Here is an 11,811-nt window from a genome sequence, read left to right as displayed (position 1 = left end):
CACATCTTTTCCAACATTCACCTGCCAGGTTCCCTAGCAGACATCCCTCGGGACCCGGCTAAGATGCAGCTTCCTGAGGATGGCTTGGCAACACCCAGGTGCGTGGAGAACTGGTACTGGAGCCCAGAGCCCCACGCTGCTCCCCGGGTTGTGCACACCTGTGATTCCTTGTTCCACGTCTGCCTCCCACTGCGGGCTACAGCACAGGGACCTGGGAACCATCAGCACCAATGCAGGGCCGGCCACATGGTCAGCGCTCAACAAAGGCTTGTGAAGCGAATGAACAGAGGAGTTTCTTTGCTGTGTTCTTTCCAGTTCCTCGAATAAGTGTCTAGTCCCTGCTCACCCTTTCCCGAAGGCCCCCACAGAAAAGAGAGGGGGCACGCAGGCATTTTCTTGGTGGCAGAAAATAAAAAACAGGTTTGAGGAGCCCCTGCGTGTTCAGGGCTTGTGGGCCCAGGCAGAAGGCTGAGAATCTGTGGCCGCGTGAAGGGGATGGCCATGCAGCTGGGTTTGGGGTAAGCGAGGGCCCAGGACGGCCCTTAATTTCTTTTTCCATTTGTCGCTGTCATTGTTTATTTCGATGCTCAAATTGTCCCACATTTGGCCAATGGGATCCTCTTAAATCAACTATTTTCTTTTTTTTAACTTTTAATTGTGGTAACATAACATAAAATTTACGATCTTAAACATTTTAAAGTGTACAGTTCAGGGGCATTAAGCACATTCACATTGTTGTGCAGCCATCACCACCATCATCTCCAGAACGTCTTCATCTTCCCAAAGAAACTCTGTCCCTGTTAAACAACAATCCCCCATCGCCCTCCCCCAGCCCCTGGCACCCACCGTTCTACTTTCTGTCCCTATGAATTTGACAACTCCAGGGGCGTCAAAAAAGTGGGATCATACAGTATTTGTCCTTTTGTGTCTGACATTTCACTGAGCATTATGTCCTCAAGGTCCATCCATGCTGTAGCAGGTGTCAGAATCGCTTTCCTTTTCAAGGCTGAATAATATTGCATTGTGTGGAGGGGCCACATTTTATTGACCCATTCATCCATCAATGGACACTGAGTTTGCTTCCAGCTGTTGGCTATTGTGCATAATGCTGCGGTGAACATGGGTGTGCAAATATCTGTTCAAGACTCTATTTTCAATTCTTTTGGGTATATACCCAGAAGTGGAAATGCTGGGTCATATGGTCATTCTATTTTTAATTTTTTGAGGAACCACCATACTGTTTTCTATAGTGGCTGCACCATTTTATATCCCCACCAACAGCGTATGAGGGTTCCAATTTCTCCACGTCCCGGCTGACCCTTGTTCTTTTCTATACATATGTATATAGTAGCCATCCTAATGGGGGTGATGGGCCTTAATTTAAAGTGAGAGCCTGCTTTGGGTTGGAAGTAGGATTTTTCCATCAGTTCTATCTGTTGTTGTTTGCTTGAATTATTTATTCACTCTTTTTAGTTACATACCCTAAAATTCACTGATGACGTAAGTGCTCCAAGTGTAGACAAATGCATACAGTCATGTAACCACCACCACAGTGAACACACAGAAGTTCCATTGTCCCAAAAACTTCATTTGTGGCACCCATCTGCAGTCACACCTGCCCCTCACCTCCAACTCTGTGACCACCGCTCTGTTATCTGATCCTATGATCTTGCCTTTTCCAGAATGTCATTCGACTGGAATTGTATAGTATATGCAGCCTTTTATGTTGGCCCTCTTCACTTAGCACACAGGTTGTGAGGTCCATCCACACTGTTGCATGCATCAGCAGTCCATTCCTTTTTATCAGCTGAGTCGTGTTCCAGTGCGTGGACAGACCAGGTTTGCTTAACCACTCTCATGTGGAAGACACTTGGCTTGTATCCAGTGTTGGGGCCACTATAAAGAAAGCCACTCTAAACATTCATGCACAGGTGTTTTCTGAACATAAATCTTCATTTCTCCTGGGTAAATACCTAGAACGGGATTGCCGAGTCATGTGGCAGGTGGATGTTTATCTTTCTAAGAAACAGCTAAGCTGTAGCCCCAGGGAGCTGATACATTCTCCATTTCCACCAGCAATACAAGAAAGTCCCAGTTCTGCCACATTCTTGCCAGCACTTGGCTTTGCCAGTTCTTGTTTAGTTTAGTTTTGTGTTTTGTTTTGAACATTCTAGTAAGATTTAGTATCTCCTTGTGCTTATCAGGTCTGCTGATAAATTGACTTACAGAACTACAGACATTTGAATTTGGAAAAGCCTTCAAAACTCTGAGTCCAACCTTCTCTTACAAGTCCTTGCCCCAGATGACCACTGGTCTCGACTCCACCAAAGGGAGGGTGCTCACCCCCTCCCATGGAAGGCCTTGGCATTACTGGAAAGTTCTAGTGGTCAGAAAGTCCTCGTGCTGCGCCCAGTCTGCCTTCTTAGAACCTCCTCTACTGCCGTCTGGCCCAGCCCACAGACACAGAACAGGCCTTCAGAAGGGTGAGGCTATCTCCTGCCCTCCCAGCCCTGTCCACTCCATCCCTGCCTGGACAAAGTCAACTCCAGGTCCATCTCCAGCTCCTCTAAGGCAGGAACACCAGCCACCTCTTCCTCTGTGGCCCTGTCCCCATCCCAGGGCAGGAGCTCAGAGGAGTGGATCAGAGGCACCTGAAGTCCACCTGGCCAATTCGCCCATTTTACAGATGAGGAGACAATTGTCCAGGGTCATCAGCGGTTAGTGCCAAAGCCCCGGGGCCACCCCCCTCCCAGCCCCACCCCCCACCACGCCCACCCATTGTTTGGCACGCCAACTTGAATTCCATCAATTCAACAAACGTTGGTCGAGGCATCGTGACATGCAACATGTGGGTTTCTGTCCTCTCCTTGTGACAGAAAACAGTACGAGCAGCCATGAGTCCCTGTGCAGACTGGCCCGCTCTGTCGTTCAGCTCTACAGGGGACAATGAGGTGGCCTCTTTGCCAGGGGAAATAACTTTTCAAAATATTGAAAGAAAGGCTTTCAGAAATTGTACATGGATTAAGGTTTCATTTATTAAAGAACTAAACAAGTAGTGCAAGATGTGAGTGCAAGGCAGTTTTCATAGTTCTGATGAGGGCAGAGAGCCTCACTTTAGGAACAGAAAGGTTGTCGTGTTTGAGCTTCACAAAATTCATCAGAAAACAAAGTGACGTGCTAAACTCAGTTCTGTGCCATGATGGAATTGGGTCCAAAAAGAGGATTTTCTCTCTGTTTACTGTGTGATGTTAAATAAAAATACTCCTATTGACATAAAACTCCAAAGCTCAGGGCACCCCTGGGCATACAGCCCTCGCCAGCTCTGGCTAAGCTGACTATACCCAACAGGGAACACCACCGGCCTCTACAGGAAAATGATATTTTGACTTCTGACCCTGTGCTGCAGGCATCTCAGAAATGACCTTTAAACACTCCCTGGAAGAGGATTTATTCCCTTTCTGGATGAACCTCTCCCTGGATCCTTATGAACTGGACTCGGTTTTAATGATATTCATTAATTTCCCTTGGGAAAAATTTGAATTTCACATAGACCCGGGGTTTTGTTTCTGTAATAAAATATATGTAATTTTCAATTAGTTGCCTTTAATCCTTTTTTCTTCAAAATCCTCAGCAGCAAATATGTTTCTTATATCCTGCCCCCTTCCTCAACTTGGATAATCCTAGTTCAGAAAAAATTAATTGTTCATTTTCTTTTCCTAGATAACTGGGTGTTGCTGAAGGTAATTTCCGTCTTGTGGAGCACCCTAACTGGAATTGCTTTTATTTCTGTGATGCTATTTATTCAAGAGCCAGCCCTGGTGGTCCGGTGGTTAAGATTCGGTGCTCTCTCTGTTGCGGCCCAGGTTCATTTCCCGGTCAGGGAACCATATCACTCGTCTGGCGCTTGTCATACTGTGGCGGCTGCGTGTGGCTGTGATGCTGAAAGCTATGCCACCAGGATTTCTAATACCAGCAGGGTCACCCATGGTAGACAGGTTCCAGCGGAGCTTCCAGACTAGACAGACTAGGAAGAAGGACCCGGCTACCCACTTCCCCAAAAATTGGCCGTGAAAACTCTACGACGAATAGCAGCAGAGCATTCTCTGACATAGCGCGAGAAGGTGAGAGGATGGCCCAAAGAGACCAGGCAAGGTTCTGCTCTGCTCTCCACAGGGTCACTGGGAGTCGGAATCTAGTCAACGGCACTAACAACAAAAATTTATTCAAGGGTCTTTGCCACCATTGTGTGTGGGGACACCGTGCCACACAAGCAACTTTACAGGCACATAGCCACGCCAGCAGGTTCAGGCAAACCCAGCTGGGGCAAAGAAAAGGCAATGGTGAGGCTGGGGGCAAAACCGGGTTCCACAGAGCACAGAGTCTCTCTCAGTCCTTAGCCGCAGGGTCGCCAAGTGGAGAAAGATCTATAGACAGCGTGAAGTGGGCCATGGTGGCTGCGCCCAGCCTTGCTGCCTCTGCAGCCTTTTGTGACTGTTTATAAATGTATGTCCTAATATAGCACGATCCAGCTTCTGCAGTCACAGCCTTTCTCCAGAGAGGGGACTGTGGCATTATGACCTCATGACCGTAAAGTCCATCGGAGCTGGCTTTGATGGTCACTACACCCATCGAGGAGACTTAGGGGACCAGAGAGATCACTTCGCACTGCCATTCCTGGCCTTCCTGCTCCTCGAAAAGCCTGGAGTGCAGAGAGCCTGGAGCCATTGGTCACATGAGGGCCTAGGAATGTGGCATCGCCAGCGGATTCCAGTGACTCATGACAGGAAGGAAACTTGATTAAATATCCTCTTTGTGTCAGGCCCTAAACAAGGCCCTTTGGCAAATGTGATGTCATTTAATCCTCCCAATTACTCAGCAGGCAAGAATTGGTTTCTCCAAAAAGAATGAAGCACTGATATGTAGATGAACCTCGGGAACACCATGCCCAGAGAAAGGAGCCAGACACAAAAGCCACAGAGTGTATGAGTCCATTTACAGGAAATGTCCAGAACAGGCGAATCCACGGAAACAGAAAGTAAGTGAGTGGTTTCCAAGGGCTGGGGGGAGGGGAGAGGGGAGCGTTCTAAATATTTTGTAATTTCCATTTATGATTTCTCCTTCGGCATACATTACTTAGAAGTACTTTTTATCTCCCAAATGCACGGAAAGTGGCTTTTACATTGACTTATTTTTTAAATAGTGATTGGTTCAGGGAGGGCATGTGAGCCAGGTTGGTCTAAGGAGATTCAATCCTGGAACTTTTACTGAGAATACTGGGAAAGAAAAGCTACTGGGGTGCGGAGGCTGGTGATTTTACCACAACACAGGACAGCCCGTCTGAGAACGAAGCCAGCACAATTGCAGAGAGAAGAGACGGAGAGAGAAATTGTTTGGGTCTCGAGTTTTCCAGTTGTATGAGCCCATCTGTTCCCCTTTAGGGGCGTTAGATGGTTTCACACGGGTGTCTGTCACCTACGTTTGAAAGAATCCTAACGGATACCTCTTCCCCCACTCATTCCAAAATACCTGTACTGTAAATATAATAAAATATCCAGATCTAATGCCCATGTCTCAGGCCTGCATCACAAGTGTAATCCCCATTACTACCCAGCTCCTCTCCACAAACCAGCTGAGACGTGAGAGTGATTATCATTCATATAAATGAAATGGTGCCACCTATCACCATGTCACACAAGATCTTAGGGAGAATGCTGTGTCTGCAAGACCGTTACTCGGGCAGACCCTGGGGCCCCCGGAGAGCCTGGCGGTCACCCTCTTGGCAGCCTGGAGAGAGCGTCCTGCGAGGCCCAGGCGTTCAGGCCGCGAGGGTCAAGGGCAACAGACAGCGACTTGAACCCTTGAACGTGAGTCCCCCCGCGTCCCAGTGGTGATTTGCACTCAGGCTGCTCCTCATCCGGTATACAGCAGCAGGATTTTATTTATGCAAAGATGAGAGAACAGTCGGTCAATGATAAATTGAGTAGCTAAATTCATCAAGTTCCAGCGACTCACTGCGCAGGGATCACCTCACTCAATACCGAGAGGCAGGCACAATCGTTCCCTCCATTTTTAAGCTGAGAAACTGAGGCCGACAGGGCAGGTTGCCGCAAAGCACGAAGTTAGTAAGGGGCCAAAGAGGTTGATTTTGAAGCCCAAGGACTCACCCACCCCAGGACTGTCACACCCAGGAGGTCCTGATGGTTGAAGTCCGGTTACCTGAGTGCCTGTGGGCGTGCAGAGGAAACTAGAAATGTCATAACACAGAGTTTCGCTACTGAATTGACCGTTTACATAATCGGGCTCCACTCAAATACCCTTCCCGGCAGGGCTCCAGAATCTCTCACACACGCCCGACGTTGAAACGCCTGGAAATCATGTTGTGAAGCTGCGGAAGCATAGTGCAAATCAACTGCAAACCCAAATTGTAAATCTTATGAAAGATGCAAGATTTCAGAAAGCCCATAAATGCAACACTGAGACATGTTCAGATCAAGCCCAAAGCCACTGGCCAGCGTGGGAGGGCCTGGCAGCCAGAGACAGGCAAGCCGCTGAGGAGGAGGAATCTGACAGCGCTAATGACAGGACGTACTTCAACAGGAAGCGATTTGAATATCAAAGGATTAAGAGAGGCTCTTGGGAAAATTGATGGTGCCCTCATACATTTTAGCAAAACCAATCCTCTTTCTAACGGAGCTGGGAAAATCACACACCATGTGAAGGATAATGTGTTGAGCTATCATACAATTTGCTGGAAGAATTATGACCCTGCCAAATCAACACTCGATTAATTCTTTGTTGGTTCTACAAATTAATGTATAATTGCATTAATAACCTAAAATTCCTTGACTATAAGACACATTCAAGATATTTTCCCTTTTTTTTTTTTTTGACTTTTCAAGATAAATCCTCAAACTGTTTTGCCTACTCTTGAGACTATTACTATTTGATTCCCATTTTAAGTGAATTCACTACAGAAATCTTTCTTTCCGGTCCAATGACTGCTCTGCACTGGAGAGCAGTCAACAGCAGACAACGGGCTCCTCCTCCATTATTCTAAGTGTGTCAGTTCTGCCCACACGTCCATTTAGGCCACAGGAAGCCCCCTCTGCAGAATGCCACCACCCATCCTAGGACAAACTTCCCATCTCTCGTTTCCTTCATACTCAAAGACCTAGACCAAAAAATAGCCAAATGACAAGCGTTTCCATATTTGCTTAACAGTGTCATCAAAACATCATCCACTTTGTTCTTCACCATCTCTTTTACAAAAGTGATAAGTTTATTTCAGAGTTTTTTTTTTTTTTTTGGAGGAGGGGGCCAGATTTCTGGTGTCTATTTGCCTACAGAGAGAGAATACATGAACAGGTGCCTAAAAGTGAAAGAACTTTTTGAAGGTTTCAAATGGCAAAGCAGTACACTGGCAATTTGCTTTTGGGGTGTGTGTGGGTGGACGTGTGTTTAAATTTAGAAGCAACCAAAACTCAGACTCTCCTGAGAAATTGATATGCCTCCTCCTTCTTGAGTATTGGAACCAGGAAGCTCATAATCTTTCCCTCTGTGAACTGGCTGCAAGAAAGCTCAAAAACAAGTTTCCTCTTGATTTTTACGTCTATCTTGATAATGTTTTTTTATACATGCCTTTTATTTTAGGCCACCAGAAATCATTTTGGATGGAGCATGCTTCATTTGACCTGACTTAGATTGTAGAGAGAATCACTAAGTCATGGGAAAGGAGTAAAGACATTAGGGCTGCCTAAGGGGTGAAGTGGTGTGGACAGACTAGGCTAGGGAGAACTGCACCTGGACAGGGCTGTCAGCAAACTGGACAGAAAGGCTTCTGGGGGTGGGGTTTTGAAGGGCTATTAATCCCCCGAGGAAGAGTCTCGAGGCTCAAATTACTGCAGTATCAGCACAAGATTCCCCCACCTGCCAATAAAACTTCCAGCTGGGAGAAAGGGAGGATAAGCAGTGGGGGTCTCTCAGGGTTCTCGGGGAGGAACCAGAAATCATCCTGCTGAAGGGGCAGCACTGGTCCCTCCTCTTCCCCTTTACCTGGGCACGTGTGCCACCAGACCAGTAATTAAGGGTAAGGGTTTGGAGTCCAGAACCAGCCCTACCAGCTTTGTGACTTTGGGCAAGTTCTCCGACCCTGAACATCCTGTCTATAAAAAAGGGGATGATAACGTTTCTACTCAATGGGGTTGTTAAGATTCAATAAGTTACCATAAATAAAGCACTGGGAACAATGCCTGGCACACAGTAAGTGCCAGTGACACGGGAGGATATCCCAGATGGGCTTCTAGAGGGCTTGAAAGGGCTGTTACTTCACAGCAGAGAGGGCTCTGCGAAGATTCTCTCCTAGAAAACTCTACCCAGGCTCCCTGAACTCCTTCTCAGTGAGGCTCTGTCTTTCAGACTCCTGTGTGGTCTCTGCATTTTCCAGTTTTAGCGAGCAACCCCACCCTCCACATCTGATTGCCCTTGTTTCCCACTGGATTCCTCACCGTCCACCAACCCCCGGTGTTCTGGGCACCCGGCCTGCCTTCAGCAAGACTCCCCCTGGCCTGGTTTAGCTGGAATCTCCCACCCCCGGGGGCCCCTCTCGGTCGTCACTCGCCCCCGACCCCATCTGCTCCTGGGCGGTAAACCCCACCGGCCATGCAGTACTGGCACTGAGCCCGGCTCTGCACTGAGCCTCTCGTCCCCAACGTCAATAGCCCTGAATGCAGTCTGTGTCCGGCTCGAACTCCTGCCCGGCCCTGGGTTACCCCTGACAGCTCCCTGTCTAGGAGGGGGTCCTGGAGCCCACAGCCAAGGGGCCAGAGCCCCATCTCTGAGGTTTCCCCCACCACAGAGGTGAGGGGTCTCCATGAACCGCCTCCTGGAGAAGCCAGAGGTCCCTCTGCTGAGGGCCTGGGGCTGCAGCCTCTGTCCCCAGGCAGCGGACCCCGGGACCCAAGGTGCCCGGCCAGGCCCTTCGTGGCAGAACGGAACCCCACTGCTCCGGAACCTGAGGCCCCGGTCTGGGGACCGGAAATCACGCAGACTGCACTTCCGGCAGGGGCAGCACGGCGAGGGGGCGGGCCTGGCGCTGAGAGGGTGGGGCGGGGCCTGTCGGGGGCGGGGCTGCGGCGCGCTGGGGGGCCCGAGTGGCCTACGCTGCGTCACTTCCGGGCGCGGCGCGGTGAGTGTGGGCATTTTGGCGGGCCGGCAGAGGGTCTGGGGGGGGGGATGGGCGTTCCGGGGGACCCCTGCTGGCCCTGCTGTCCTCTGCTCCCGCCTTGTGGGTAGCGCTGCCCCTCCCGCGGGACCGGTGGTTTCTCCAAACACGGAAAGAAGCCTCCGGGGGCGGAGCGGAGGGCGGCGCTGTGGGGCGGGGCCCCCTGCTTTCGGCCGGGTGGTGCACCTGCGGCGCCTGCCTCCCTCCCCAGGCGCGACTGAGGGTCCCGGGCCCGAATGGTGCCGCGGGATGCAGTGGGGTCGTACAGAAACGCAGACGGCAGGCCCCGCGCGGGAAATGCCGCTCTCGGGGAGAGAGATTCCCCGCTGCCTGCAGAGACGAGCGTGTTTGCACAGTCTGCATCTCCGACCGGGCTGTCCATGCACACACGTGTGTCCGATCAGCGAATCCACCAAGCCCTGGGTGGAGCCTGATGGGCGGACAGACGCTCACTCTGAACGGGCCTCCTTGTGTTTCTGTCTTAAAGACTAGTGGCACTTATCTTGGAGCCCCAAGGCAGATCTGACGTGGTTGGATTGACTTAGTCCTTTTTTTTCTTTTTCACATAAACTAAAGGTGCCTTTGAAGAGGCCCAGCCATGGAAGGCAAACCGTTGGTGGTATCGAAACAGAGGACTGAAGTGGTGTGTGGAGTCCCCACCCAGGTGGTCTGCACAGCCTTCAGCAGTCACATCCTCGTGGTGGTGACCCAGTTCGGGAAGATGGGTACCCTGGTCTCCCTGGAACCCAGCAATGTGGCCAGTGACTTCAGCAAGCCGGTGCTCACCACTAAAGTCCTCCTGGGGCAGGATGAGGTAAAGTGGTTGGGAAGGGATCCCCACAGTGAAGGAGAAACTGCTTCTGTGGCTATAATTTGTCTATAATAGGGACATGGAGTGTCTGATAGGCAAGCCCCATCCCCATGGTGACAGCTTTTTCCGAGGCCTTCGTGGGTCTGAAGGCATCTGTCTGCCGTTGGTGGATGCCTTTCCCAGCCCATCAGCATCTTATCTAGCAGACAAGCAGAGATATTGTGAGCCTCCCTCTCAGTTTGACCCTGCTATGATATGTATGGTAATGAGCGGCTGTCTGTGCTCCATTCTGGAAAGATTGCCTGTGAGATTTGACAGATTCTCCTCTGCAGACTTGTCTTTTATTAGTCCTTCCAGATAAGAGAGTGCCAGAAGAGACGGAGAAGTCAGGAGGCACTGAGGACACGAATGTAATGATGCCTCCTTAGCAGTGTGTTTACGATGGAGTGTTCTGAGTCTCACTGAACTCAGAATCACTGTTGCATTGAGCTCCTCGGGTGGGGATTTAATGGTGTTGTGGGAAGCCAGTCTGGGTTCCTAGAGGATGGTTAATGAAGGCATTAAGGGAAAAACAGATTTCTTGCAGTTAAAATGGTTTTCTTCTCCAGCCTCTCATCCATGTCTTTGCAAAGAACCTGGTGACATTTGTGTCTCAAGAAGCTGGAAACAGAGCAGTTCTCCTGGCCGTGGCCGTGAAGGACAGAAGCATGGAGGGGCTGAAGGCCTTGAAGGAGGTGATCCAGATGTGCCAGGTGTGGTGACCCTGGAGTTATTGGCCACACCTGCTGTGCAACAGGGCCAAGTGGAAACTCAAGACACCTCCTCAATGATGTGAAGACTCTTTCTTCATTTAGTCAGAAGGAAGAAGAAGTATGCATGTCTCAGGTGACTCTTTGCTTGGTCGCTAAGATCATCAATGGATGGAGGACGTGGAATGTGTCTTGGGGGAGTTATGAATGGTTCTCACCAGGGTCCAAATAGTGGCATACATTTGGGAATTGAAAGAATGAGTTACTGGGCCTGAGTCATGCCCTCGATGTGAAGTATCAATTGTTAGAGGAAATTTTTTTTTTATTAAAAAGAAATGCATATCCCAAATACTTCATCATTCTTCTTAACAGTGCTGAGAAATTTCAGTCACACAGTCTAAGTGCAGTTAGCGTGCCTTAGGTAGGAGGAAAACTTTTTTGGCAAAAGTGTAGTCTGTGGTCCACATGGATGAGACGGGTCCGGGCAGCTGGCTGTGAGCACCCTCTTCATTTTGCTCCTCTTCCTGTGATTCCTCTGAGTGAGCTTGGGGAGCTGGAGGGCTGTCAGCTTCCATTCCAGAGACATTTCTTACTGTCCTGCTGTGTGCTGATTACTGTGCTAGTAACCAGGGAGCAGAGACCCAGCCTCAGGAGCCACATCTTCAAAAGCTGGGGAGCAGATGCATGTCACCCCACGGGCATGGGGCCAGCCAGGGGAGGGCCGGCCAGGGCAGACTAGGCAGCCACTGACTGCCCGGGAAGGCTCTGTAGGGAGGGACTGCTGAGTGGTGGGAGAAGCACGGCGGGGGCAGGGCGCTGCTGAGGTCAGACGGCAGGATGTCGGGCTGGCTGAATGTGGAGCCCGAGGTGGCAGAGAGCTGGCAGAGGGCCTGCTGTGCTGCACTGAGGCCTTGGGACTCGATGCTGAGCTCAGCAAGAAGCCGGCGAAAGGCTTTCAAATCGGGTCAGTTTGTCCTTTGGAAATAATCTCAGGAAATATTCCCATGGGTTGCAGAAGCACGGGGTGAGGC

At 50.1% G+C, this 11,811-nt stretch overlaps 1 protein-coding gene across 3 annotated transcripts; it reads left to right on the top strand.

The window, feature by feature from the left end:
- Positions 1-4,894: 4,894 nt before the first annotated feature.
- Positions 4,895-11,132, top strand: PSMG3 (proteasome assembly chaperone 3). 3 transcript variants are annotated; one of them, XM_087417460.1, is made up of 3 exons: positions 4,895-5,035; positions 9,797-10,034; positions 10,640-11,132. In XM_087417460.1, exons 2-3 carry the CDS (start codon positions 9,819-9,821, stop codon positions 10,790-10,792), a joined length of 369 nt encoding a protein of 122 aa, XP_087273586.1. In that variant the 5' UTR covers positions 4,895-5,035; positions 9,797-9,818; the 3' UTR covers positions 10,793-11,132. The 3 variants fall into 3 exon arrangements, with proteins under 3 accessions (XP_087273586.1, XP_087273587.1, XP_004440952.1); XM_087417461.1 differs by lacking the exon at positions 4,895-5,035 and adding an exon at positions 9,169-9,184; XM_004440895.3 differs by lacking the exon at positions 4,895-5,035 and having other exon boundaries at positions 9,350-10,034.
- Positions 11,133-11,811: the final 679 nt, after the last annotated feature.

This window comes from Ceratotherium simum, chromosome 26 (genome assembly GCF_057802395.1).
Source record: "Ceratotherium simum simum isolate JZ-2026a chromosome 26, ASM5780239v1, whole genome shotgun sequence".
NCBI lineage: Eukaryota > Metazoa > Chordata > Mammalia > Perissodactyla > Rhinocerotidae > Ceratotherium > Ceratotherium simum.
This window is presented reverse-complemented; position numbering and strand designations above follow the sequence as displayed.